The 26,939-nt window shown below is 58.8% G+C and overlaps 2 protein-coding genes across 5 annotated transcripts; one reads left to right on the plus strand and one right to left on the minus strand.

The window, feature by feature from the left end:
• Nucleotides 1-29: 29 nt before the first annotated feature.
• OPA3 (outer mitochondrial membrane lipid metabolism regulator OPA3) lies at nt 30-1,675 on the plus strand. Its single transcript, XM_063311739.1, has 2 exons — nt 30-230; nt 1,225-1,675. Exons 1-2 carry the CDS (start codon nt 89-91, stop codon nt 1,551-1,553), a joined length of 471 nt encoding a protein of 156 aa, XP_063167809.1. The 5' UTR covers nt 30-88; the 3' UTR covers nt 1,554-1,675.
• A 3,233-nt stretch (nt 1,676-4,908) lies between these two features.
• Nucleotides 4,909-26,329, minus strand: VASP (vasodilator stimulated phosphoprotein). Of its 4 annotated transcripts, XM_063312566.1 has the most exons (13): nt 25,986-26,324; nt 13,894-14,065; nt 13,170-13,338; nt 12,706-12,778; nt 11,946-12,010; nt 11,262-11,554; nt 10,901-10,998; nt 10,094-10,154; nt 9,648-9,684; nt 8,653-8,698; nt 7,130-7,211; nt 6,710-6,767; nt 4,909-6,271 (listed from the first exon to the last, which is right to left on the minus strand). In XM_063312566.1, the coding sequence occupies exons 1-13, from the start codon at nt 25,988-25,990 to the stop codon at nt 6,234-6,236; spliced, it is 1,197 nt and encodes a 398-aa protein (XP_063168636.1). In that variant the 5' UTR covers nt 25,991-26,324; the 3' UTR covers nt 4,909-6,233. The 4 variants fall into 4 exon arrangements, 3 of the variants coding, with proteins under 3 accessions (XP_063168636.1, XP_063168638.1, XP_063168637.1); XM_063312568.1 differs by lacking the exon at nt 7,130-7,211 and having other exon boundaries at nt 25,986-26,325; XM_063312567.1 differs by lacking the exons at nt 4,909-6,271; nt 6,710-6,767; nt 7,130-7,211 and adding an exon at nt 8,320-8,454 and having other exon boundaries at nt 25,986-26,329.
• Between the last annotated feature and the right edge of the window lie 610 nt (nt 26,330-26,939).

A 26,939-nucleotide genomic window follows, 5' to 3' on the forward strand; every position in this document is an offset into this window, starting at 1 on the left:
GGGCGGGGCGCGGCGGACGGAGCGTGCTGGCGTCACTGCGCTCGGCGTCGGCGGGCCGCTCCGCGCGGGGGCTGCTGGGAGCGCGAGGATGGTGGCCGGCGCCTTCCCGATCGCCAAGTTGCTCTACCTGGGCGTCCGGCAGATCTCGAAGCCCTTGGCGGCGCGCATCAAGGACGGGGCGCGCGCCAGCCCCTTCTTCCGCCAGTACATCTGCGGCCCCCCCGCGCAGAGTGAGTAAGCTTTCGGGGACCGGCCCGCCGCGCTTGGGCGGCCAATGGGAAGCGTGCGGGGGCGGAGCCCACGGCAGCGCCGGCCAATAGGGCAGCGCGGGAGGCGGGCGCAGGCGCAGGGCGAGAAAGGTGACTTTGCGGCGGCACGTGGTCCGGGCGTCGCGCCTCCCGCTGCCAAGGCAGTCTACCTCGGAGGGCGGTGGGCAGGAGGACGGACCGCCGCTCGAACGCCCATGCTCCCGGGGCAGAAATGGGCTCCGAGCTGTTGGGTGCTTAGTTCAGGGGCTTTTAGCACGTCCGAAGAGGTTCGCCCCAAGTTGCCTTCTCGCCTGGCCCGGCTTCGGGGCCCTCCGTCCCGCCCGTGGCGGAAGGGAGCGGCCCAGTTCCGCCGGCGCGCCCCCCTTCCCCAGGTGGTCGTCTTTTCTGCCCCTTCCTCTTCCCAGCCCCTTTTAGAACCGCTCCCCTCCCCAAAAGGGGAGCGTCGTGGAGGCCCCGAAGCGGCCGGAGGAAGGGCTGCAGGCCCCTATCCTCGCCCGGCGGAGCTCCGGCTCGCGCAGCCTGCGGTGCGGGTCCGGGCCCGGAGGAAGCGTAGCGGAGGTGCGGCCCCGGGATGAAGGGGCGCTCCTGGAACAAAGGCCGATGCCCGCCGCCCGCCCCCCTGGCTCTGCCTTGCTCCTTGCCAGCCTTTGAGGCCCTGGCTGGCTCTTCTGGCGGCTGCCTCTTTAACGGCCTCCCTCCTCTGGTTGGGGACAAGGCGTCCTCTGAGCACCTTCCTTCCCTCTGGCCGGAAGGATGGGTTTCCGAACGTAGCATCTGTATGTAAGGGCGACGATCAGGGTTTGAATTTTGGCTGTTCTCGTGTAACCCACGAAGGCTTAACTTGCAGGTCGTGCCAGCCCTGTAGGCCAAAGTCGCCACAGCGTTTTCCTTTCAAGCAGCTGCCCCTTCTTGTGGCTCCCCTCATGCCAACACAGGTCTGTCTTTTCCCTTGCAGTTTATCACTGGGTCGAGATGCGGGCAAAGATGCGGATCATGGGGTTTCGGGGTGCTGCCATCAAGCCGCTGAATGAGGAGGCGGCCGCAGAACTGGGTGCCGAACTGCTGGGTGAAGCCATTGTCTTTGGGGTGGGAGGGTTGTGCATCTACTTGGAATACTCACGCCAGAGCACCAACTCCAAGAAGAAGGAAGATGAGCTGAGCAGCACCCTCCAGGGCCTGCAGGAGCAGGTGATGGAGCTCAATTTGACAGTGGAGACCTTGGATGCCCAGCTGCGGGAGATGAACCGGGTGCTGGTGGAGATCTCCAGCTCCCCCGAGAAGTAGCAGCCTGCCGCCTCTTGGAGCAGCGCGGGTGGTGCGCTTCCTGGGGTGGGTTTCCCGGGCTGGGTCCAGACCAGCAGGGAGAGCTGTGGGTGCTCCTTCACACATAGAACGGTCAGGATTCAGGGTGCTGTGATGTGCACCCAAGCTGAATTGCCTGGCCTTTTCCTAGAATGTAAATACTGGATCGATTAAAGAGAGAGAGAAAGATCAGGCTCCCTTCCTTTAATAACCTGCAGGGGAGGAGCCGCAATGGCAAAGAGGATCCTTCGGTTTTAGCCGCAGGATAGAACGGTCCTGCAGAGGGTGCGGTGGATGCTTCTCTGGCTGTTCCCTACAGCAAGAGGGGCCTCCCGATGCTGGGAAGGGGAAGTGGATTTATCTGGAAGCATGAAAAGCATTGTGCGGGTTGGAGATTTGGAAAACAAATGAGGACACTTTGTGGACTGATTATGCATCATCAAATCAGTGCTGACTCTTAGCAGCCACGAGATAGTAGACTCCCTCCATAGACGGCCTTTCCGGTCTCTCGGGGGTGTACTCGTCACCCCATAATCGTTGGTTATCATTCCTTGTTCTTTTAAGTTCAGGCTGCAGGGACAGGTGCTGGTTGATAGCATCTGGAGGACCACAGCTTCAGCATCCCTCACCATTACCCATGTGGCTGGAAGGGATGGGAGTTGTGGTACAGCAGCATCTGAAGAGCCATAGAGCATCCTCACTGAGTTTAGAGTTTGTGGCTGGGTGGCTTCCTAGGCTCAATATTCTTCATCTGTAGTTAGTTTAAGGATTTGACTGAGGCTGCTATTTTATCATCTTGACTTAATGCCAGAATGCAGGGAACCTGCAGAAATGTGGAGGTGAGCACACCCATCTAAGGAGCCTTTCTCAGGAGGGCATCAAGCTCAGGGAACAGCAGGGCAGTCCTGTGTGCGGCTCCTTGAGTTAAGCTGAGAGGCTCAAGGGCAGTGGGAAAAGGTGTTCCGACCCAGGTTACCACAGCAACTCTTCCTACCTTAATTCAGTTACTCAACAAAGTGGGGTGATCGGGAGCGATTGCCCTGAGAAAGGACCAAGGCCACAGATATGTGTTAGGAGTGAATTCCTGGATTCAGAAAGTACTTACGAGCAGCCTTGTTTTTCAAAGCTAAGAATGTGCTTTAACACGGAATCCTGGTTGGTTGATTTGGGATTTTAGCAAAAAACAAAAAAGGTCTTAAGAAGTTTGCTTTCTCTTGCTATGAAGAAAAGCCTCCATATCAAGTATTTTCCTCATCCTAAAGAAATTGGGCCCCTTGCAGATTGGTTGGGTCACTATGCTGCCTAATCATAACAATTCACAGTGGTTTATGATAGCTAAACGGCACAGCGCACAATAAAAAAGTTGTACCATTCTTTTAAAAGTCAGTAAAAAACTATCACACCTGTATACCCCAACTGTGGGTGCCAGGAAACGGGTAGCCTTAAGTACTAAGGGCTGCAGGGAACAACTGTTTTCCCTGCTTTGCAAAATGTGGTTAAAGCCTTTAACCACAAGGGGCACTTGGAGTTGCACCCAGAAATCTGTGGGTGACCAGTCCAGCACCCGCAGTGTTGGAGTAATGTGTAGGGAGCAGCTCTCTTGCCAGCAGCTGCATTTTGCACCAGTTGTAGTTTCTGGGTAGTCCTCAAAGGTAGCCCCCTATACAGCATGCTACAGTAGTCTATCCTGGTGCTGAAGAGCGTGTGTGCTGCTGCTGCTGAGCATAAGACAGGATGGTGGACTAGTCAGTTTTAGCAGTTTGCGCCCTCTTTTGGCAATAACCAGTAGCCCAACCTTACGCAGCCCTATTGCTTGCCATGAAGCCTCACGCCTGTGATTCTGATACCACGGTGCAGCGTCTCTCTCCGGGACTATTCTGACTGAGCTCTCTTAAGTTATTAACTTCTTTAAAAGCACTTCTATTGATGGCTTTTGCTTAGAGGCGGCAGAAATTGGAATCTGCACAGCAAGACAAGGCAGCGCAAAAGATAACTTAAATGGATGATGGGGAGTGGGAAAATCCTGTGACTTGTGCTTCATCCTTTTCAAACCTTAGCATTTATTTCTGGATTTAGGATTCCCCGTGGCAATAAACTTCAGGTGAAATCGGCATGGAATAAGCAAATGCAGGGTCTGGATTGATGCCCAAAGAGGCTGAAGGGGCAGAGGCTGGGGGATAGGCCATTTGGGCAAGAGGGAAAGGGAGGGAGTGGAGCTGTGCCAACCAAGAGAGCAGCTTCTGAAAAGGATCCGAACGGAGGACAGCTGTTTTTCCCAGCTTGCTGTTCTTTTGGGGACATCAGCTTCCATCTGACGTTTTGGCGGTTTGTTTCCTACTATGGAGGCCATCTTGCCTTGGCATGCTCTGCCTTTGGTTTTGCCCCCCCCCCCCCCAAGTCCTTTCCAAGGACTCCTGTGCTCAGTAGGCATGGGCTGTTCACAGCCCTTGGGGACAATTCTCCAGACTGCTAGAAAATATCCAACAAACTTCGCTGGGTGCACCTTAGCAAACGCTGCCCAAAAGGAGCAAAATCCAGCCAGACAGGATGTTTGAATGCCCACAACAAGTGCCACTTCCCCTTCTGACTGACCTCTGTCCTCCCCCCCTCCCCCCATCTTCAATATTGACCTGGCAATAGAAAACCCCCTGGATTCCTGAGTTCTCCCTTTCCTGTATTCCCACTACCCCCTTCCCCCCCGAAAGGTGAGGCAGCATCACAATGAACAGTCTGAAGATCAGAATCCAGAGGAAGCCTCACTGCACTGGCTGAGCAAAGCATGTTGGTTTCCTCAATTCTGCATCAGTTGGATTGCACCTAGAATATTCTGGACGCATTTTGGGAAGGAAACAGAGGACAGCATAAGGCAACGTAAGGGGCCTGCGTATCAGAAATGGAGACCGGTACATTTTGCCTGGAAAAAAAGCAGGGAGACAGGATAGTTGGCTGGTGGAATAGTGGATTCCTGCATTGGGCAGAGTTGGACTAGATGATTTCCGAGCTATGCTCCAATCCTTAATTTCATCACTCTATAATGTGCTCGGTTTGGTTATGGCTTAACGTGTAAATGTAGCCTCTTGTGGTTTATAGCTTAAACTATTAAAACTGTGGCTTAGGGTATTGTGAACAAAGCCCCTGATGAGTTGTCGTACGGGTCTCTAATGCTGCCGTCCGCCTCACCACTGGCTCCTTCGTCGCTTTTAATCTGTCCCCTGGTAAATTAGGGTCTTCCACATTCCCACAGAATTGAAACTTAGGGGGTTTTGCACTCACCTCTTCCCACCATGGCCATCTGTTCCCCAAAGCTCAGTGAAAGAAAACACGCACACGCAAACCGTTTTGTGATTTTACAAAAAGGAAAGGATTTATTCGTAAGAGAAGTCTGGTGGACGTGCCCGAGATCCTAGTGCCCATCTGCAGGCGAACGCGTGCTGTGTGGTGGAAGGGTGGAAAGAAGTCGGGCAGATATACCCAGCAGATCAGTAATAACAATAATAATAATAATAAAATCAAAATATAATATTCTATCCAGCTTGACAAAAACAAAGTCAAAAAATTACAGCTCAGTAGAAAAGCCAAGAGCCCGCCCTGTTTCCCCTCCATGGCCTGAAGGAGGTAGAAGGGTGAAAACATGTTTAAAAAAAATACCCAGAGGGGTGGGGGCATTTCATAAAATATTCTAAAAACTGCCCTCTCCCCTTGCATAAAATCAAAAGTCAAAAAAACAAGTGAAACCAGCAGAATACGTGAAATAAGGAAAGGGTCTTGGGAAGCGTGTGGAGGGACTGATGGGGCCCCCTACTTGCCCAGAACAGCTCCGTCTTTGGAGGGGGGGCACCCTCTACAGGAGCAGCGCTCACAACTCTGGGGCTGGCGAGGAGCACCCAGGGCCAAGAGCTGGCCAAGCACTTCCTTGCCCGCGACAAGAGGCCGTCCTGTTGGCAGCCATATGGGGACCTCGCTCTCCCTTCCTCTGCTCTGCTCCATCAGCTCATGCAGCCTCTTCTGCAGAAGGAAGATTGAGGGTGCTCAGAAATGCTCCCAGGAGTGTGGGGGGAGGTGTATCCCAACCCCGGGACAAATGCCAGGTCTGGCCCTTGCAACGGCGGCTGCACGCACAGCCGTGAGGGGGAGGGATGACTGATGCGGGGCACCTCCCTGTGGCGCTTCCTGGCCCCCTCCTCTGGATGCGCTGCACACTCCCCTCGGGGGTGGGGGGAGGAAGGGGAGAAAATCAAGGACAGTTCTTGTTGGAGGGCCAACAAATGCGGGGGGGGGGAGGGACTAGCCCTCCCTGGGACTGGGGCTGGCCCAGGGAAGGGAGAGGAGGAGCCCCTTCCGCCAGGGAAAGAGCCCGGCTTCCTTCCTTGTGGGGGAGGGTGGAGGAAGGAGGGTCTGCTATTGCTCTGGGTAAGGCACAGGTGGGGGTCCTGCCCTTCCTGGGGTGGGGGGCCAGCACAGATTGTCCCTCCCCCAACCCCAAAATTGCACGGTGGGAACCAAAGGCCTGGGAGTCGACTGGGAAGGGAGCGCGTGGAGCTTGTCTGATGCGTGAGGGGACCGGAAAGGTGATGGGCCTTTGTGGTTTTCCTTTTTATTCTCTTCTGCGCATGAGGGAGAATTAAACTGCTGGCTCCTGGTAGCACCGGCAGGGTCCGGAGGCTACGGGGATCCCCGCTTCTGAAGCTCCGCGATGAACGCTGCAGAGACAAGACGAGGCTGGGGTGAGGAGAAACCCTCGGGTGTCCCTTTTGGATGACACGGCGGGGCTGGGCCAGCCTTCCCTACGTGGCTGTCCTCCGAGTCGTCCCCAGGCTGGAGGGCCCCAGCTGAGCGGAGCTGGTTGGATTGTCCCCAATGCTCCCCCTGGCGCTATCTAGGACCCCCTTGGTGCCTAACCCTAACCCCGCCAGACGCCCACAGGTTGGGCTTTCCTCCGGGAAGGTGCATGGCTCTTCCTGTCCGGCGCACTGCTCCACCTTGGCTAGGGGGGCAGAGCAGCCATGCCGCACACCTGGAAATGAGGCTGGGGAGCCCTTTGCTGGGCCAGGCGGTTGGGAATTTGCCTTCCCTCTTCCTGGTCCCTGAACAGTCATTTTGGCCATCCTGCCGCTGCCCTTCCCTCCCCTCTGACCCACCTTGTACGATCTCCTCCTTCACTTTCTGTAGCTCACGCCGAACCTCCTGCAGGAGTTCCTGGGAGAAGGATGCGCGTTTAGGGGAGGGAACCGGAGGGGCCTTGCAGCAAGCAAAGCAGAGCGGGGGAGCCACAAGGCTAGATTCCTCCAGCACTTGAGCCAGGACCTTCCAAAACCACGAGGGTCCCGCCAGCAGGCTGAGATGAGCGTGCCCATCCGAGAGCCCCTTTGCCTTGCCACAAGCCCCCCCCGCCCCCCCCGTCCTGCTGGCCCTGAGCACTGAGTATGCGGGCTGCAGGTGATGAGTGGCCATGCCGGGTGTGGAATGTGTGAACCAGGCTGCACTGGCGCCTCCAGCAGCATCCATGTGGGATTCTGCACTGAAGGGCAGGAAGACGCCAGAGGTGAGCGTGGGGTTACCTGCTTCATCCGCTCCAACTCGGATTCATCCCCCGTACTGCCTGCGGGCTCCCCGCCAGTCATCGCTCCGGCAGATTTCATCCTAGGAGGGCAAGAAAAGGCCAAGATCAGAAACACGGCCATCTTTCCGGTTCCCCCCACCCCCGAGAGCCCTGATACAGGGCCTTCCCGACGTGCTCCTCCTCAGGCGTGCAGCTGCCCGGACCGGAGCTTGGCGAGGAGCAAGAAAGGGCCAGGGGGACGACTCTTCTCAGAGCAGGCGGGGGGGGGGGTCAGATGGTCCCTCCGTCCCCCGCTGTGCTCTGCAGGGCAAAGACTCGGGAGCCATGGGCAACACCCAGGCCAGGTCTCGGGTGGACCGGTATTGGGGGGGCAACGCAGGGTTTCTCTGCCACAGAGGTTGGCGAGGCCCTGCGTGCGCTGGCTCCCACTGCCCTCACCCGCGCAGGTTATTGGGTGCCTTCCAGGGACTGCCCTTTAGGGACAGGGAGTTGAGGAAGAGAGATTTGAAAGCAGCTGGCACAGGCTTCCAGCCTGCCATTCCATCTCCCCAGCAGCCTGGCCCAGGTCAAGGGCCCAAAGAACAAAGGGAAGGGCTAATCAGCCCGGGGGCGGGGGGAAAGGTCTTTCTTCCGCCCAGATGCTGAAGAAAGGGTGAGGCTTGGGAACACCTGGAGAGGGGCAAAGTTTTGGGGAGCAAGACCCGGGAGACAGCAAAAGCAGCCCCCAGTTCTGTCTGGGCATTGGCTGCTCCCAAACTAACAGGCTCTGGCAAAAGCGAGCTGGGGGTGGCAAAGTGGCAGGGAGCCTCTTCCTGGCACACAATTTCACCCTGGAGGTAGGGCTGGTTTGGGTGGCTGAGAGAAAAGATCCCTCAGGCTGGCCCCCCTCCTCCTCTGGCTTGCTGGGGGAGATGCGCATCCTCCCACGGGGCCAGTCAAGCCTTCTTCCCTGCGAAGGACCCTCCGCCACGGCCTGGTTGTGGCTCTGCCTGGGTGCCAGCAGGGCCTGGAAACGTCTTGGCTGGACTTTCCAGGGCAGGGGGAAGCAAGCTGAGGGAGACGCTGCACCCCAACCTTCCCCACTGGAGCCCCTCCAGCCACCAGCTCCCCCTGCACCCAGCCACCCTGGCTGACGGGCATCAGAGTTAGGGGTCACTGGGGGCAGCCAGCTGGGGAAAGCTGCTGCCCCCCCCCCATTTCTGCAGAAAATCCACTATGCTCTAGAGTCTTTGCATCCCCAGCCCTCCTGCCTGATACCTAAAGTGGCCGACCTGAGGCCGGGCTGGGGCGGGGGGTGTGAAGGTCTTCTGGGTCGCGGCTGTCCTGATGGGGGGAAGAGAGAGACTGAGACTCGGCTGGCTTGGGGGCCAGGAGGCGGGGGGGCCTTGTGCGTGCACAAGGCGGCTCAGCTTGCCCTGCCTTCTCTGGGCTGCTTCCGAGGAGTGGGCTTGTGGGGGGCAGGAGAAGGGCCCCCTCCCACTGCAGGGCTCTCAGGAGCAGTGGGGGGGGGGTGCCACTCACCTGGGCAATGTCGTACTGGTCTTCTCCCAAGGCCTCCGGAAGGCATCTGTGAGAATCAAGAGAGGTGAGTTGCGGAGAGCGTGTTGCAGATGTGAGGTCTCCCCATCCGTGCTCCAATCTGGACTGTTCACTCAGAAACCCCATATACAACTCTCTAGTTTTGCTAGCCATAAGGGACTAACAGAGGGGGAAGCGCCTCGGCCCCTGACGTCCTCCTTAGCTCCTCCCCCACTTCCAGAATTCCAGCACATGCCTCATATCTTCCATGTAGCTTGGCTCACTTTCTGAGCTGCCTTCAGCTATTTCCTGCTATCACAGTACACCTGCTCTCACCTTCTCATATATGACACAGATCAAAGTGTGACAGGGTTACACTTAGAAGATCCTTTCACACCCTTTTACTTCCAAGATTCTCTCTCAGCCATGAGGACTAGAACTTTTTTTTTTAAAGACAAGAAACAGAGATTCTCCATAAACCGTATTCTGTGTGAGGAAGGAAAGGATGGAAAGTGTTCCACTGCTTTTTTTTCGGGGGGGATCTTAAAATGGGGGCATCCCACCCAGATAGAAGGTCTTAAATTTACGATGTTCTGGGAGATCCTGGCCATTTGCTCCAAGGGGCGAGGAGAGGGGTCCTTTGTCCCAACCTAGGGCCAAACCACAATGGCGGTGTTGGTTTAACCTGTTACAAACATAGTGGCCGCATTCACACAACCGGCCAGGTGCAGCTAGTTTTAATCCTGGTTATGTTTCTGGTAGCTTGGTGTGTTCCGTGAATCCAAGCCACTTGGTTCAATGGGATGGGCAAACCCAGGAAATGGGCCAATTCAGTAACCAGGTTAAGCAAGTGGGGTGAATGCAGCTGGCTTGTAACCTTTCTGCCAGTGCCTGTGTGGGAGGTGTGCAGGAGGAAGCCTCTCGGGCACCCAGGTACCAGAGGGATCCCCTGGAGGGCATCTTGCAGCAGCCAAGGCAGACACCCCTCTTCCACCTACCTGTGGGCTTGGCACCAGTGGCTTCAGCGTCCTCTTGCTGGGGGCAAAAGAGACGGGCAAACAGTCAGGGAGCTGCTGACTCACCCTCTGCGTCCACTCGCTGCTTCCCCCTTCCCTCAGCGACCCTTTGGCAGGAGCAGCATAACCCAAAGGGCATGGGGTGGGTGGGGAGGGAGGTGTTTTTTTGCTGGGCTGACTTGGACTCTATCTGGCGCCTGGCACCCCACAGCCATAAAGCCGAGGGGGGCTGGCAGGGGCTCCGCTGCAGAGCCAGCCCAGCCACAGGAGCGAAGGGGCTTAGCGGCATTTCGAAAAGGCGGGAGCAGGGGCTGTGATGAATTAATTCCCCCTCCCTTCCACCAGCTAAGGGGCTGGTGATGGGCCTTGGGCTGCTGGGGGAGACACGTTCTGCTAGTGCTGCATTCGGGGGCACCCCCCACACTCACGTGCGTAGGGCCTTCCTCCTTCTTTGGAATGGACTTCTCGCTTTGCTCAGCAACTTTCCTTCTGGGTGGGGAAGAGACAGAAAGATGCTAAGCCTACACCCTTCAGTGCCTGAAGCAGACAGAAGAGCTGTTCTTTGCACGTTCCCTCTGCTGGCAGAAAAGACCAGCCGCCTGGTTTAGAAGTATGTGGGAGGGAACCCGAAATCCCTAAACCCAAAGGGGAGGAATGGGGGGAATGCCAGGATGCAACCTGCCCGAAGTATATGCCAAAGCCAATGCAAAAGCAGCTGGTTAAGGCACCCTGCATGTCACCAGCTACATGTCAGAACTCAGCCATCTCTGTGCCATCCAGACTGTGCAGCTGGAGCTCAGCAGCAAGGTCTCTGATTTGCAGGGGCACAATTTTTCACTTTTTCTTTTTGCAAAAGTAAGAAGCAAAACATAACTTTTTGGGCCCTTTATTGCCACCTCCCCATCCTGCCAGCCAATGACCTTCGCAAGGGCATGACTCTTTCACCTGCAAAACGCCCTCCCCCCACAACACAAAGGCTGCGATACACCAGACCAGCAAGGGGGATCCTGCCCAGCAACGCCCCCAACGGCCAGCGCTCCCAGCCATTGCTCCGCAAAACCGTTTCTCAGCACTGGGAGGGCCAAGCTGGGCCTTTCTGGCCTGCAAAGCCAGGGTTCCCCCACCCCCTGCAGGCCCTTTTGATGCCAGAGAGGGCAAGGTCCCGCAGCCCAAGAAGTCACCATAGCCAGCTGCCCTCCCAATGGGCAAACTCCACCAGGGCTATGCCCACTCACCGCCTGGCTAACTTGGCACTCATTTCTTCCATGAGCCCTCCTCCGCCAGAACTGCTGGGGGGGGCTCCACCGCCGGGTGTGGCCTTTGCTCCTTCCTCCTGCAGGAGCGGGAAGATGGGGGTGGGGGTGAGGCAGCCTCCCCTGACGCTATGCCCCCCAGCATGTGGCACCTCTTCTCTCCCGCCATCACCAGATGGAGTGCCAGAGGACACTGGCAGGGAAGCTGCATCAAAGGGCCTCTCCCATTCCAGGAAGCGGCAGAGCCTCCCCCCCTGCTGCTCCCCCATGGCTTGCTGGTTCCCGTGCACAGGAGGCCAGGGGAGACCTTTCTGCAGGCACCCCTTGCTGCGCCCCAACTCACCCTGCCCGTTTTCTTGAGCTTTGCTCCTGCCAGCGCGGCGGCCAAGCCAGTGGGTGGCCCGGCCCCTCCACCTGGGCCCAGGGAAGCAGGGAGGGGAGGTGCTGGGGGTGGCCCCCCTCCTACGGGTGGAGGGCCAGGGGGTGGGCCCGGAGGAGGGGGTGGGCCAGGAGGAGGGGGTGGGCCAGCGAGAGCTCCTGGCAGTGGCCCGGGGGGTCCTGGTGGAGGCCCAGGGGGGGCCGGAGGTGGTCCTGGGGGTGGCGGAGGGCCTCCCCCTTGAGGGGCGACCAGAGGTGCTGCAGCAAGAGAAGGAGAGAGGGAAGGATGGGAGGACCCTGGCTGCCAGCAGCCCCACCTTTCCCAAAAGCCAGACGTTGACCAGAAAATCCTCCACCCATCCCCCCACCCGTGCCAAGGACCCTCTTCCCTAACTTAGTGCCTTGCAGCGGACATCTGGAAAGCACCAAACAGGGGTGGCACAAATGGTTTATTCTTCATGCCCCCCCAGCCATGGCCCCCCATCCCCAATGCGTGATTACCCCGCAGCATGGGGACCCTTGCCCAGCCGGGCGGAGGCCATCCAAGGGCCCCAAAGGCAGAGCTGACATGACTTTCCCCACTTCCAGCCTAGAAGCCGAGGGAGGGGGGAGGCGAGAGGGCACTGCTGCCACCCGCCCAGGCACCCACCTCCGATCGTCACCCGTCGTTCCCGCTCGGCCTGCTCCTGCTCCTTCTCCAGCTGCTGTTGCTGCCTGGATGCCAGAGGGCAGGGAGGGGGTGGAAAGAGGCCTCAGTCCCCGTGGCAGGATGGGGGGATCTCACCCCCAAGCCCCCCCGGCAGGTGTCAGCCTACCCCCCACTCACTTCTGTGGCAGCTCTGGCAAGAGGAGAGAAACCGCAAAGCCACACATTGCCAGAGGGGATGAAGCCGGGCACATCTAAACGGGCAGCTTCCCCAGCCGGGTAGCTTTGCAAGCCGATTAGCGGCTAATCTGATCAAGGAGGCCTTTTAACATCCACACACACACACCCTGCTCTGGGCAATTCTGGCTGCATAGAACTGCAGCTCCCAAGGCGACCTCCTCGTTGGGGACCGAGGGGGGACCCTCCCGGGTGCCAGATTTGGCTCAGCGCTGCCAAGAGCCCGGAGCCGAGTACTGGGGCAGCAGCTGTCTTGTAGCCTGGGCTTCCCCCACCGTGAAATGGGAGCCGCAGCACCTTCCACACTGGGGGCTGGAGAAAGGGAAAGCTTTTTAAACTTGTGGACTGTCCAAACGAAGGGCTGAGTAAAATGAGAACAATAATCCTATTCTTCCCCTTCCCTTCACTCGTATCCGAAAATATCTGGTGAAGCAGGAGAAAAATAAACTTCCTCCCCGTTGCAATGAGCATCTTTGGGAGAGCGGCTGCTCCCCCCAACCTTTAAACCTTGCAGCGCTTCCTGTACCTTTTCTGCTGCTCTGCGACTTCATCTGCAGTGGGTCCATTCTGGACAGGGCGCAGGGGGGGCGCCGAGTTTCCTTGGGAGACACAACAGGCAAAAACCAGGTTATAGCACGCCTTTGAGTCCAGTCAGCAGTTCGACTCCTCTCCCGCTCATGCCGAAAGCACATAAAGCACCTCCCCCACCCGCCAGCTCTGAGACCTGCCTGACTGTGCCCCACCGTCCCACTCCAGCTGGAAACCACTAACACCCACCCTTTGGGGAGGGCCGCAGAAAGGACTTTCCGACGGGGAAGCCACTCTCTCTCACATGCCATGGATGGCTCCTCCTGGGGGAGTTTCCAGCATCTGCACCCCAGCCCTTTCCCTCGCATCCCTAGAGCTGGCGCCACCCACAGGACCATCCCCCGTCCCCAGCCACAGGGCCCACCCTGTTCCCCAGGGCAGGAGTAACCCATCTGGCCTCACCGGAATCCAGGGCCTCCAGGGCGTGCATCATTCCGCTGGCAAACTGGCTGGCATCCTCTTTGCTGCCGAAGTTCAGCCCCCAAACCTGGCGGGCATCCCGCCACTGGTGGAAGTTGGGTGTGGCCTGGTTGTACTTCAGCCCCTTCACGATCGGACTGTTGATGACCACCTAGAGATGCGGGAAGAGGCGCAGAAGAGGCTGAGCTGGACTGCACAGAAGCTCCAGAGGTCCTTTGGCACCTTGGCAGTGCTGCCCCAGTGCGGAGCCCACCCGCCCTCACCCCTGGCAGGCACATGGGGTGAATCTCCTTCCAAGCCCAGCAAAGACTTCTGGGCTCCAGACCTGGAGGGAAAGCTCTGGAGGGGAGCATCTCTGCTGCGGGGGATTCAGGGCAGCATTCCCATGAGGTTTTGCTCAGTTTAGGGAATTCATATTTTTATCAACAACAGAATGTAATGACTAGTCGGAAACACACTACTTTTCAATGAATGTTAAGAACAGGATTTAAATCAGAGGGTGAGAAAGTTGATGAATTCTTCCATCAATTTATGGGGGAATCTAAGGGGTGGGCAGAGGCAAGGAGGCACAAAACTATGCCTCCCCTTTCCCCAAAAGTTGACTTGGTCTGGTCCTGCGGGGAAGCATCACAGCCTCAGGCCGGCCGCCAGACGGACAGGCCTCCTGATCACGTGCGAGTCACGGGCCGGAGGGGGACAGAGTCACCTGCTGGTCCAGCTGCATCTTGCGACCCACCACCCGGAAGGTGTTGTTGGCAGGGCTGTGGTAGATCTGGATGCGGCTGAAGGCCTGGGGACCGCTCCCTGCCGGGACCCATTTTTTATTGGCATCGTCGTACAGCATAACTGTTGCTCGCGTGCTGCAGACCACGGATTCGCTGGCCGGAGAAACAGAAGCAACACCAAGAGAAGAGGGTGAGATTAAGCACACATGGGGACGGTGGTGCGGGGGGGGGGGGGCCTTTATAAAATAAGCCAACCCTCCAGCAATCTTTCCGCACCACTGAATTCAGCCCCATTGCTGCTACAAAGCAGTGCTGGTCCGCCTCAAGATACCTGCCGCCCCAGGAAAGAGATGAGATGGGAGGCTTTGTTTGTGCTGGGTGCATTTGCATACAAATCTACACCTCACCTTTGGTGCGGACTATGTGGGGGTGGGGGAGGGAAAAAGAGGGGACCCGAGATTCTCCATGGCCAGAGTCACTTGCTCCTCTGGAAAAGGGGCTTGGCGGTGGCGCTTGAGGGTCGGGGAGCAGCCCCAGGTTGGTTTCCCCTCCTCAGTGTTCCTGCCACCCGGCTTGCAGATATGCCCCACGGCTCCTGCAGCCCCCTGGAGAGATGCTCCACAGCTGTAAGCCTCGTCCAAGGAATCCCACACAGCTCCCAGAGAAAACGGCACAGCCACATTTGCTTGTTTGTTTGTTTACTTATTACAGAGATTCACACAGCCACCCATTTGACACCTGAATCACGGCAGTTAATCATCAATAAAATGAGTGCCATTGCTGTTGGGTTCCTGGGGGGCAGGCCGGAACACCGCATGGATCGATCCCATAGTTTCTGGAAAGATAACGCATGGCTGCAGGTCTGCCGGGAGGAGGGGGAGTGCCGATGTTATTAACCTTTATGGGCCGTATATATGGACCGCCTTTGCACAACATGCTCAAAATGCTTGCTGTGTTGTTCTGAATTGGCACAATATGCTGAATCACAAATTAGCCAATGACTGGGTTCACCTGACACGTTAAATCAGGCCCTCCTGAAAAACGAACTGCGATTAAAACCAGCAGAAATGCAGCCAGTAGGGTTTGGCGCAGGGGTGGAACCAGCTGGCCAGGCACAGCAGGGAGATCATAGGGACTTCACCAGTGGGCCAGCGCCCTGGCTGGCCAGGAAGCTCGCTCCCCAGGCTTCACCCAGGGACCTCTCCTTCTTTATCTGACCTCCCTCCAGGGCTGTTGCAAAGACAGCAGGGGAAAACGGCCCACCCTCCTGCTCCCCCCTCCCGAGAGAGCGAGTGGTGGGATAAACGCACAGCGAGTGAATGCAACAGTTGCACAGATCGGCACAGAGGGACCCCCTCGGTTGGCTTCTGTGCCCATTCAGGGCTAGACTGGCCAGCTGGCTTTGCCAGGCCTTGGGCTGGATTCACAGCAATGCAAAACCACAAAGGGAACTTTGAGGGGAGAGGGAGAGGAAACGATTGGGTGCAAATGGGCTTTCTCCCTGCTTGTGATCCAGGATTAATATCCCAGAAGAATAGCCAGGAACCCGCTGGGCCCCAGCAGCAGAAACGCATTCTGCTTCCTCGGCAAAGGCACAGGGCATCTGAAAGGGGCCCCCGTCCTCCTCGAGGGGTCACAGCACTGGCACCCTCCAGCTGCAAGGCTTGGGTGTTCACTGTCCAACAGAGCCCCCCCCCCAAGATTAACTGAAGCTGGGGAGCCACAGAAAGACCCACAGCTTCTCCAAGCCAGGGTGTAACCCTGCCTGATACCCCCAGCCCCACCCCAGGAAAGTGCAGGACTGTCAGAAGGTGCAGAGTTGGGCCTTGGGGCCTGTGCCCATCCACACAACCTTCTCCCGTTCCAGAGGGTTAATTATGCCAGGAAGTTGCCACATCTCTCAATAAAAACACTTCATGGGTAGAAAAAGTGCCCCAAAATCTTCTGGGCCACAGTTTCCATTGCCACAGAGGGAAGGGCTCTTTGTGGCCTATGCAAAAAAAAAAAAAGGATTAAGTACGCTGTATGCAAAGGGGTTTGCATGTTTTCAAATGATTCCAACTGTTCACAGCCCTGCCCCCCACCTGAAATTTGGATATAAAGAGGGCCATTTTTTCCCCACTTTTCCTCTTCTCCCTTGTTTCGGTGTTATGGGGAAGAGGAGGGAGGGAGGGAGGGAGGGGAGCTAGCTGCCTGGAAAATTCTTACTTTCTCCTCAAAGGACAGGGGAGGTGGAGAGATTGTAGTAACTTGCAAAACAGGAAGAACAGAAGGCACAGACAAGGAGGGCTGGGGCAGAAGAAACCTTGGTGGGGGTGGGGAGGGCAAAAGCACGGCACAGAAAGAAATGCCCACAGATGAAGTCTATGCTGCCAGTTCCAGCCACAGCCACACCCCCTGCAGCAGCAGCAGCGTCCCAGCTGCGGGGGGGGGGGGGATTTCACATTTGCCTCGGGTGACAGCAGGCAGCTCTAGCCGGCACAAAGGCAGGAGCCCCCCCACTCCAGGAGGGCACACCCCTCTTCCCGGGACATTCCGGGGGCCCCTTGCAGGAGAGCCCCTCCCCCGCCAGCAGCCGCTCTCCAGGCACCGAAAGGTGAAGTGGGAATGGCAGCCACTCCCTCTCCCGAACTGGGACAGCAGCCGGGCCTCCAGGCGGCCGCGGCCGAGCCCCGCCCCGCCGCCTCATTCCCTAGCGAGGGGGAGGGAAGAGTTCGCGGGGGTGGGGGCAGGCAGGGGGCACTGACTTTCATTTACCGGGGCTGCTCAAGTCTGGAAGGCTTTTGTCCAGCGAGAAAGGCAGGGTGAGAAACGCAGCCCCCCAGGGACGCTGCTGCCGGAACCAGCGAGAGCAGCACAGCCTAAACGGAAGACCGAGGGGCAGCCAGGAACTTGTCCGAAAGCATTGCAGGGCTCCACAAAGGGGGGAGGGGGAGGCCACCAAAAGGAGGCACTGTACTGAGAACATTCAGCTTCCTGAAAACAGCAGCAGTTTTCATTAAAAAGAAGATTGAGCAAGTTTCTAAGCCCCAGGAAAAAACACATGCCTCGCCATATGTGGCAACACCTGAAGGGTGAGAGCAGGCAGGTGAGAGGGAGCATTTCTGGCAGCCAGAGGTGAGGCTGCGGCTCCCAACACTATTCCTTGCCTTTCCACTCCCAAAGCCAGTGCATTGTGCACAATCCCACACTGTGCACACGTTGTCTGCTTTGCATGAACGACGTACTCCAGAGACGCCTTGGCTCTTCAGAGGTAATACTGCCCCGTACAGTTCTGCATACAGGGTGTGTGAAGCTGGACAGACCTAGACGGAGGCTCCCCTTTTCCAGGGAATCACTGCCTTCACCTGTTGTGCTTGCCTAACAGTGGCCGTTCAGCAATGTCTCCCACCCAGCACTGCCTGGGTGATTAAGCATTGCACCCATCTGAGTTTGCATCCCGTGCTCAGTTCTTGCACTGCCTGGTCCAAGTGCAATTTAGCCACAGCTGCAGTGATGCAAGGAAGGAAACCCCAAGTTTCTCTTGCTGCCTCGCTTGACACAAACAAGCCTACTTCCAGGGCATTGCGCAAGGGGAAAAGCCCCACCTGCATGGAGCAGATCTGCCCACCCAGCAGAAACCAGGCAGCCCCACCCCCTTTCTGCAGCCTGGCAGAGGGGCTCCATCCCTCCCATCATTAAGACACGCTTCCAGGTGAGCCTGCTGCCCTCTTATTTGCAGACCCCAGCAGCACCCATCGGAAACTTGGAGGCAGCCCCCTCCCCCGGCCTCGAGAACTTCCCCTGATGGACTTCCGGCAGGGGTGCAGATGCATCCCCAGCCCCCACTCTGGGGGAAGCACCAGAGCGGCTGCATCTCTTGGACTCTGCTTGTGCTCCCCTCCACCACCACCACCCCCGCTTGCAAAAGCTTGTTTGCCTTTGGGCGAGGGATGAGAAAGGGCAGAGTGGATCAAAGGTTGGTGGGCGGGGCACACACACACACACCACCACCACCCCCACAGGCAGAGGCCCACCAAGCGGCAAAGGGAGTTAGGATGTGCCCCATCTTGAAGTGTTTGACCAAGAGCACCGGAGAGGTGACAACACAAACCGCCAAGCCGCCCTCTTCCCCTGGCTTCTCTGGGAGAAGGGGGAGGGTAGGGGGGCAAGGGGGAAAGAAGGCGGGGTCGCTCCTGGCTCCTGGCCGCTTAGGGGCCCCCTCTGCTTCCCTTCTGAAGGGCGTGGCATTGACTCACAGTAGCAGTCTGGGGAGCAAGAGGCAGCTTGCCAGCTCTGCAGAGTGCCCTGGCTGCCACAGCTCGGGGGGGGGGGGGGAGCAGGGAAATGGATCCTACAGCCAATTTCAGGCCAGAGGCCAGAGTCCCACAATGCCCCCCCCAACGCATGGGCACCCTGCCTATAACCCTGGGACTCTACTGGAGCCCCCCAAAGTTGGGGGGCTGGCCCCCTCTTGTGAGGGGAGAAGGCAGGCAGGCAAGGAAGAAGGCAGGGGCACCTGGGCAGGGCGGAAGGGAGTACAAAAGGGCCAGAAGGCACAGGAAGAGGGAAGGGAAGCAGCGGTGGGTGGAGGCGAGGAAATCGGCAGCCTGCCCTTATAAGGGTATGTTGCAGGGCCTGGACAGACCAGCGGAGAATGTGGGAACGTGGGAGGGGGGCTGGGAAGGGCCTGGAGACTCCTGCCTCTGTCCCAATGGCAGCTGGCAGGGTGGCCCCAGCATCAAAAGCACTCCGCTCTTCGGCCCCACAAATTAGCATTAAGTAGGGCGACTCTCTCACCCTGTCCCTGGATTCCAGACACTGACTTGGGGGGGGGCACAAGGAAGACTTTATAAAAGGGACCATGAAAGAGCTCACCAGATGCACAGCCCCACCCCCACCCCCAGCAAAGCTCTTTCCACAGGAGTCTTTCCTACTTTTTTTTAATTTGGGGAAGGAAAAAACAGGGAGCTTCTATGACTGGGGGTGGGACTGTGAAGCTGGGAAGCTATTCCAGGTGAATTTGGGGGGGGGGTTGAACCAGACTCCCCCCCCGCCCAGTTCGGGTTTCAGGCGACCTGTTGCACCAACATGCCTGCCAAGACATTCTGCCAACCCCGGGCGATTCCATCCCTGCATCAGCAGCCCAGGTCAGCTCCAGGACCACAGTGTGGCCCTTCTCCTTCACAGGGGACTCTGCCCACTGCTCCACCGCCACCTGGCCCTGCAGCGGGAGGGCAGAGCTGGGCCAGGGCAGGGGCCCTGGGATTCCTTGCCAGGTGCCCCTCGGAGGCAGAGGCAAGGGGGAGGGGAACAGGGCTCCCCCCACCCAATGCCCACTGGGAAGCCACAGACAACCAGGGTTCTCCTGAGGTTTGGACTACAATTCCCCCCCCACCTGGCAGATGCATCCCCACCCCTCCTCCTGCGCCACATTCACCTGCCCGAGGATTTCTCCAGCTGCTTTGCCTCAGTTTTCTTCGGGGGGTCAGGAACCGGGGGCTTTGGCTTGCCCAGCGTGATCCTGCCAAAGGGAAGCAGACATGCCCGCTCCACTCTGCCAGGGGCTCAGTTTTCAGGTTGTGGAGCCACAACCTCCAAGGATTTGGAGCAGGACCCAGGAGGCAGGGCTGCCAGCCCCCTTCCTTGCCCCCAACTCCAGGGCCAGCAGAAGAAAGTCATTCTGTACCCCACCCCACCCCGCCATGTGTAAGATGCTGGGGAGAGCCAGAAGCACCCGGGAGGGGCACAGGTGGGTTGGTAGTGCAGCGCAGGGGCCCCCTCTCCCCCTCCTAGCCCCAGCCACACCTGAGCTGTGTTGCATGCTTGTTCTCCTTCGGAGGAGCTGGGGCTGATCTGTGGGAAAGCAACAGCTCTGGTCTCCAGCCTGCCACCCCTGCCAGTGGTGGAGCAGCCCAGAGCAGACAGGCACGGAGGCTCCTGGGGCCAAGGCTTCCCAGGAGGGCCCCAGAGGTCAGTGCTGGGATACCTCCCCCACCCCTTCCTCGGAGCAGGCCCCAAATGGCCCAGCGGGGGGCAGAGAGGGATGCTACCCTCCCAGGGGCAGGAGCAGAGCAAGGGGCTGCCGTGGGGCAGCACCAGTGCCCAGGATGTGCCAACAGCGGGGTGCTGGGCCAGCTATGGCTCACAGTCCAAACGTGTGCAGTCCAACAATCTGGAGGGCCCCGCTGGGCAGAAAAGGGTGAGGGGTTCTGATGGGGGATGCAAGCGGGGAGCAGGGGGCAATGGGAGGGCAGCAAGGCAGTGCCCCGTCCCACAACAGGGCTCCTCCACAGCACTCTGAGCCAGCGGCCGCTGAGACGCTGAGTCACTTCCCGAGAGGCGCTTTTCCGGCTTGTTCAACTTGGGACTTTTTAGGAAAAGTGGGGAGGGGGCGGGACGGAGCTGCTGCCACTCTTGGCGGGGGGGGGGGGTAAGGAGCCAGGGAAGAAGCATGGAGGAGTCTGGGAGCTCCTTTCTGACTAATGCACTTCACTGAAGGCGGTGCAGAGAAGCCTCTGCCTCTGAATAAAACTGGAAAGGGCAACTTCTGGCTAGCAGCGTCCCAGGGCTCCCCCTGCAAGGACAGAAAGGGACCCTGCGCTTCTCCGGGAATGGGAGGCCAGTTAAGCCAAGGGGCAGAGGCTGTCCAGGGAATGGGCCCAGGGAGCAGCCCTTTTCTGGCCACCCAGGAAGCCTGGGTGCCACAGGGTCGCAAGAAGAGCAGGGAAGGCAAGGAGGGTGGATTGGGAGAAGAGCCCCCTTGGTCCTAGAGAGAGGGGCCGGCCACCACTTGTCCCCACCCCCACCAAACAACCTTCGAGTGAGACCCATTTTTGTAGCAACCATGGGTGGCCGAGCCCAGCTAGAACATCCTCCCTGCTTGCCACCCTCTTGAGCGCCCCCACCCCAGAGACCTGCCACCCAGAAGCAAGAGCGAAGTCACAATGCAGCATCCCGGTAGCAGAAGTGCAGGGAGGGGCCCCCATCCTGTAACCTCGGCAACAGGCCCCCTCTACTGCAGGGAGGAGGGCTCTGGGCCTGGCCCCCTCAGCCCTTTCGCTGACCCACCGTTTCCTTGTGATTTACTGAATCTACGACTGGCTGGTAGGTTCACCCAAGAAATTCACACATAAGGTCTACTCAGCCACGGACGGATGGCTGAACCAGGGGCGTCCGCAGGGCGGGACCAGAAAGGTCAAGAAGGGGGCTATGAGCCTGCCACCGAAGCCCTGCCCCTTTTCAGGTGCCCTCCTTGTCCTTTTGACCTCCCTGACCACCGGGTTCCTGGCTGCAGAGCAGGTGAAATGACCTCAGTGCTGGGCTCCATTTCTCCTGGGCTGCCGATGTAGTCCACCCAACTGGACCCCCCCACAGTAGTCCTGCTTCATCCTCTGCTTGGGGGGTTCCAGGGGACGTGATTGCAAGACCTCTCCGAACCTGGGGGAGACAACCTCCAAACTGGAGGGCACCATTAAGGCACCTGGGTCTGCTGCTGCTGCTGCTGCTGATAGGCCTCTTGGCCTACTGTGTCTTTCACCCTCCTGTTCAAAGGGGCAGAAGGCCGCGTGTGCGCGCTTACACGCGCATGTGTGCATAGCTTCATTCAGGTACCCTCCAGAACGAGAGCCACTTAGCTAAGCCTTCAGTTAGGACAGGGAAGCAGCAAGTTGCAAGCCTTCCTTTGGGTTTCACACCCTGTTGTTTCTGGCCTGCTAAGAAGCACCGAAGCAGGAACCTTTTCAAGCAACAGCCCAGTTTACACCCCTGCACATTGCTTTGAAATACACCCGCAGTGGGCTGCCTAGCTCTTTGCTGAACCCTGCCCTCAGGGTCCAGCTCCCTGGAAGCCCAAGTGTAAATGCCTCCCTACCCCCCCCTCAACACACCACACACAGACCCACAGAGAGAAAGGGAAGCTGGGGGAAGCGGCCTGGTCTTGCTTCCTGCTCTCTGGGCAGGAGCAGACTTTGCGGCTCTGGAGCCAGCCAGCCAGCCAGCCAGCCAGAAGTACCTCTCGGCCCAGCCTCCTCCCGCCTGCTGAGCTTTTACAAATGGAGAATGGAAAACCAAACCAAAAACAAGGCAGGGTGGTGTACCCGGGCACAGAGGTGGGTTTACAGCAAGTAAAACTCAGTTTGGACAAGTCTCTGAACCCCCAAAGCCCCCTTGAGTGGGCTTTTTCCCAGCACTCGTGCCACCACCTCTCCCCCCAGCCAATAGAAAGCTTGCCAGATGTCCCAGGGCAACCTCCCCTAACGCATTGGACTCCAGGTTCCATCCTGCTAAGCCAGCTGGGGTTTTTTTTTTTTTTGGAGAAGGCAGAGAGCCAGTGGGGGGGAGAGAAAACAGGAAAGGGGACTGTAGTAGGGCCCCTCCAGGACTGACCAAGACAGCTGGGACAGGTGTTGAGAGACACCAAAGGAGCTCGGGGAGGGGGGGGACCGGGACTTGTCCTCCTTCCCCAGAAGTCTAACCACGAAAGGCTGCTGCAAGACCCATGGCCATTGGTGGAGTTGCTCACAGCCACAACTTCTGCTTCAGATGCAGGCCACAAAGCAGAGGTGTGCATGTCATGAAAGCTGCACTTCCCCCTCCCCCCCATGTGGGCAGTCAGGATTCCCCGTTATTCACCCTTGCTTTTCAGTCTGCAAAGACGGTCTTCTTTGCTCTCTGGGACTACAGGCCTCTTGTTCCAGAGAGTGTTTGCTTTGGGGAGCCAGCTGGGTGTGGGGGTGGGGAGAGGAAAATGGATTTGATAATGGCCAAGGTTTCTGCTTCGCTCTTTGATAAGCAAGGGATGAGTGAACTTTCTGGCTGGAGAGGCAGAAAGTCAGCAGAGACCACACAGGTGAGCAAACTGCACTCCCTCCCTTAGGCTCTCCAGCCTCCCTGCTGGCTGGGGCATTCTGGGAGTTGAAGTCCACACATCATAAGGTGGCCAAGTTTGAAAAACATTGCCTGAGCCTCAGTACAGCAGTTGCAGAAAAGAATAAAACCTTTCCTCCATAATCTGTCTGCAAGGTGTGTGATAGTATCTGTAATAAAGCTGGTCCTGCAGGGCCAGCTTCAAAACCTCTTTTGTGGTTCTGTAGGCCCCGGAGCTGGCCTGCACACCTAACCCTTAGAGAAGTTGCAGAAAATATTTTATTATTTTACTGATATGTTGTGCTTCTAGGCTGCTCCAGTGAGGACCCACTCTGAATGCATGATGCACATCAATGCAAAACCAATTTCTCCTTCCCCTGAAAGTCCAGCCATAACCTTATTCTAGGTTTTTGCACATGGGCTCTTTCCGGTCCCATCACTCCTTCCCCTGCGCACACACCCAGGCAGCCCCAGCATGAGGAAGGCCGGTCTATCCATATTCAGGAGAAACTCGGGAATGCGAAGCTTAGAGAATGAACACAAAATGGGACACTGCAAACCTTTAAATACACAATTTTTTCACTGAAATCGGTTCCCTTCCCAGAAGACTGGCGTGCAAAGGTGGTGAAGGGAGGGAAACCCCTGCACAATCAGCTGAATAGCCATCAGATGGAAGCATGATTAAAAACAGAATTATTTAGCAGCTAGAAGAAAAAGCCGTAGCAAGTTTGATTCAACATGGCTCCCACCAAGGGAATGTTTTGCGACACGGAATGAAAAGGGATCCAGCTGGCACCGTAGACCTGCCTTGGCCCCAAACCTCGAACCAAGCCTGTCATCAAAAACCAGGCAGTGAACTTACCAGTTGTGGACTAACAGATGAGTTCTCCTAAGACATGCATTTTTCTCACAGACACGCAAATGGAGCCAAGAAAAGAGGGCCTTTCACATTTCCTCATAAGCTTTTGATAAACATGATTCAAGAACATGACTGGGCAAGTTCATGAAAGGTTACCGTTCATTTTCAGCAATTGCTGGTAAGAGCCTCCATGTACAGATATTGTATACCTTTGAAACCACTAGCAAAAGTAGGAGCATGGGCTGATTTCTCCCTGATGCTTTGCTTATGTCAGCCTTCCCAAACCAGGACTCTCCAAGGGGCCCTGGACTTCCATAATTCCCTGTCTACAAGAATGTCTGTAGACTTCCTTACTGAGGATAATGGGAACTCGAGTCCAAAGCTGCTTGAGCTGACCTTCCCTCTGATACCACTGTGTTGTTCCATTAAAAGAAAAGATGGGTCTCAGAACATACTGCAAAACAGGGAGCTGCCAAGCCCGATTTTTCCTACAACCCCCCCTTTTCCTATTAGACCGCAACCTCAGGGCATCATCAGAACTAAGGTTTTGCACAACCACCATACTCAGTGACAAGCCTCTTGGCTGCTGCTTACAAAAACCCACTAAGCGGGTCAGCCTTAAAGGTGCTGCCACCTGCAGCAGACACGACGAACCCGGGGTGGGGTGGGGTGGGGTGGGGGGCTATAATGCACACGCTCCTCCCTGCCTGTCGGATTGCCAGGCTCCTGGTCGCAGTTCTTCCGGCGAGGTGAATCGAACCATGATAGCCGCCTCCGAGGCCCACTCGATCGGCCATTAAGAACGCTGGTACTCAGGCTGAACTCCCGAGGGCTGCAACCGGATCCGGATCCGCCTGCCTTCCGGAGACCCGGCCTGCCGAGAGGCTGCAGCCCTGAGCGGCCCAGAGAATGGCTGAGGCAGGGGCGGGGGAGGACACCGGGCAGCCTGCGATGACTAAGAAGGCAGGCAGGAAGTGAGCGCCCGCGGCTGAGCGCTCCAGACCTGCTGCCCGCGATCCCCGCGCAGGCGGGCGGGCAGGCGGCCTTCCTTCTGCGACCGGAGGCAGCCCAGGCTGCGCTTGCCGCAAGAGGTGCCTGCCCAAAGCACTCTGCACATGCTCCAATCCCCACAGGCCCACGAATAGGACCTTGGACACCCAGGTGAGGAAGCGGCCCTCGCCCCACCCCGGAAGCAGAGCCGGGTGGGGCCGCCCCCATTCGCAGAGGAGCAAGGGCAGTGCCGCAGGTGGGGGGCAAGCCAACAGGGAGGGCACATGCCACTCACCTGCCAAGGCCGCGCGAAGCCGGGCGCGGAGGCAGGTTCGGTTCGGTTCGGTTCGGGCAGGAGGCGCGCGTCGGGAGAGCCAGAGCCGGTCCCCAACTGAGATGTGGGCCGCCCCCCAAGCCTCGCGTCTCCCGCGCGTCCCCTCCGCTCCGGCCCCGCGCGGCCAAGGAGCCATTCCGCCCCAAGTCCTCCCGTTTCCGCTCCCAAGTCGACTTCGGGACAGCCTCCCCCCGCGCAGACACGCGCCAGGGAGAGACCCGCGTCCCCGCTGGGCATCCCTCTGCCAAGTGCTCCGACCGCCGTCCCAGCGGCTGCGCTCCAGCAAGCCAAGGAAACTTTCTGGTGCCCCCCAATCTCGGGGGGGGGGGCGGCGGAAGAGAAGGGAGCCGGCGCTAAAAGGAAGAACTTGGGAGGACCTCGGCCGGCGTGTCCCAAGCTCCCCAAAGCAAGGGGGGCACTTTCCTTCCACCGGCCATCCGGGGCTTCCCGGTGCGTCTTGCGGGGGGAGGGGGCGGGATTGCAAAACGGCAGCCGTCTCTTCGCTATCGCTTCTGGGGGAAGGGGCTACCCAACTTCTCGTTTCCGGAGGAAGGGGCGTGCAGAGCGAACACTCCACTCCGGGAAGCGGGCAGGATTTTTTCCGGGGGGGGGCAGGACCTGCGACCGTTCCTGCTTCCTCGCGTTGGGCAGGAGGGGGCGGAGGGCACACCCTCTCCGCCCTGCGAACCCCCCTCCCCAGGGCTTCCCTTCCCAGGGCCGGAAAAGTCGCCCCATTTCCGGGCCCAGGAGGGTCTCCGAGAAACCATTCGCTAACTTTCGAGGGCGGGCAGCGAAAGCCGAATCGAGGCGCGGGGGGGGGGGTGTGATCCCTTCCTCCGTTCCGCCGACCCCTGCCAGAGACGGCTCGAGGGCGACGATTCGATCCGAAACTTGCTGCTGCTTCGGGGCGGAGACAGCCCGGGAGCCCGGCCGCGCCGCGCCGCCTCGCCTCGCCTCGCCGGGGCAGCCCTTCCTGGCGCGCTCGGGCGGCCGCGGCCGGCGCGGGCAGAGACAACAAAGGCCGGCGCCCGGCAGGTACTGACCTCATGTCTGCTGGCTTTGTGCGCGGCGCTGCAGCTCCGCCGCCGCTCCGCTGCTCCCGCCGCCGCCGCTTCCGCTTCCCAGACCTGGCTGGGTGGGGACGTGGGTGGGGCCGGCGCTCGGCTCTCCCCCACCTCGGCTGGGCAGCCTCACCGCTCCGTCGCCGCGGGGTGCGGGCTCAGGCCGCGGCGGGGGCCGCGGCAGCCCCCGCCCGGAATCCCCTCGACCGCCCCCGCCGGCCGCTTCCTTCCGCCCCTTCGCCCCTCGCAGCTACTTCGGCGGTCCCGGCCCGGCGCCGCCGGGGGCTCATGGCCCCGATCCCGCGCCGCGCAGACAGAGGGCGGGCAGGAGGCGGGCAGGCAGGCGCGCGCCCGCAGGCCAGCCGCGCCGCGCTCGCCCTGCCTCCGCCCGCTTTGATCCGGCGGCGGCGCTGCCGCTTCGCTTCCCCTTCCTTCCTTCCTTCTTCCTTCCTTCGCTACATGGCATCCCAGCCTTCCGCTCCCTCTTTCCACAATGCACCGCTCCGCCGCGTCTTAAACGGGGCGCGGCGCCTTAAAAGGGCCGCCGCACGTGCCGCCGCTGCCCGGCGCTGGGGTCCTCCGCCTCGTGGGCCGCCGGCTCCGAGTTGCGGCGGTCACCCACCCGAGGCGCCGCTCTTGCGAAGGCTTCGCGCGGAGCCTGCTTTCAGTCCGTAAAACAGCCCTGTGAGGTGGGACAGGCTCCTTCAGGGCGGCGCGGGGCACCTGCCGTTCCACCCAAAGTCAGATCCAGCTGAACAAGAGGCAACCCAGCCTCCAAGCCTAACCTGCGCAGAAGACCTTTTACTTGCAAAACGGGGGGCGGCGGGGGCTTCCTCTCTCCTGCCAGCCTTCCCAGGGCCCGGTGTAGCTAAAGGCAAGCTTTGGGTCAGCCTGGAAGAAGCATCTCACTTTGGGAATCCAAGTGGGAATCCGCTT

This window comes from Candoia aspera, chromosome 10, assembly GCF_035149785.1.
Source record: "Candoia aspera isolate rCanAsp1 chromosome 10, rCanAsp1.hap2, whole genome shotgun sequence".
In the NCBI taxonomy this organism is placed as follows: domain Eukaryota; kingdom Metazoa; phylum Chordata; class Lepidosauria; order Squamata; family Boidae; genus Candoia; species Candoia aspera.

Bases quoted from the DNA above. Each gene is read 5' to 3' on its own strand.
- OPA3 (XM_063311739.1), top strand. From the start codon at position 89: ATGGTGGCCGGCGCCTTCCCGATCGCCAAGTTGCTCTACCTGGGCGTC. The intron at 231-1,224 runs GTGAGTAAGCTT...TTTCCCTTGCAG, and splicing joins CTGCGGCCCCCCCGCGCAGA to TTTATCACTGGGTCGAGATG.
- VASP (XM_063312566.1), bottom strand. The intron at 8,699-9,647 runs GTAGGTGGAAGA...TGATTCTCACAG, and splicing joins CACTGGTGCCAAGCCCACAG to ATGCCTTCCGGAGGCCTTGG. The intron at 7,212-8,652 runs GTGAGTGGCACC...TTGCCCTCCTAG, and splicing joins ACCAGTACGACATTGCCCAG to GATGAAATCTGCCGGAGCGA.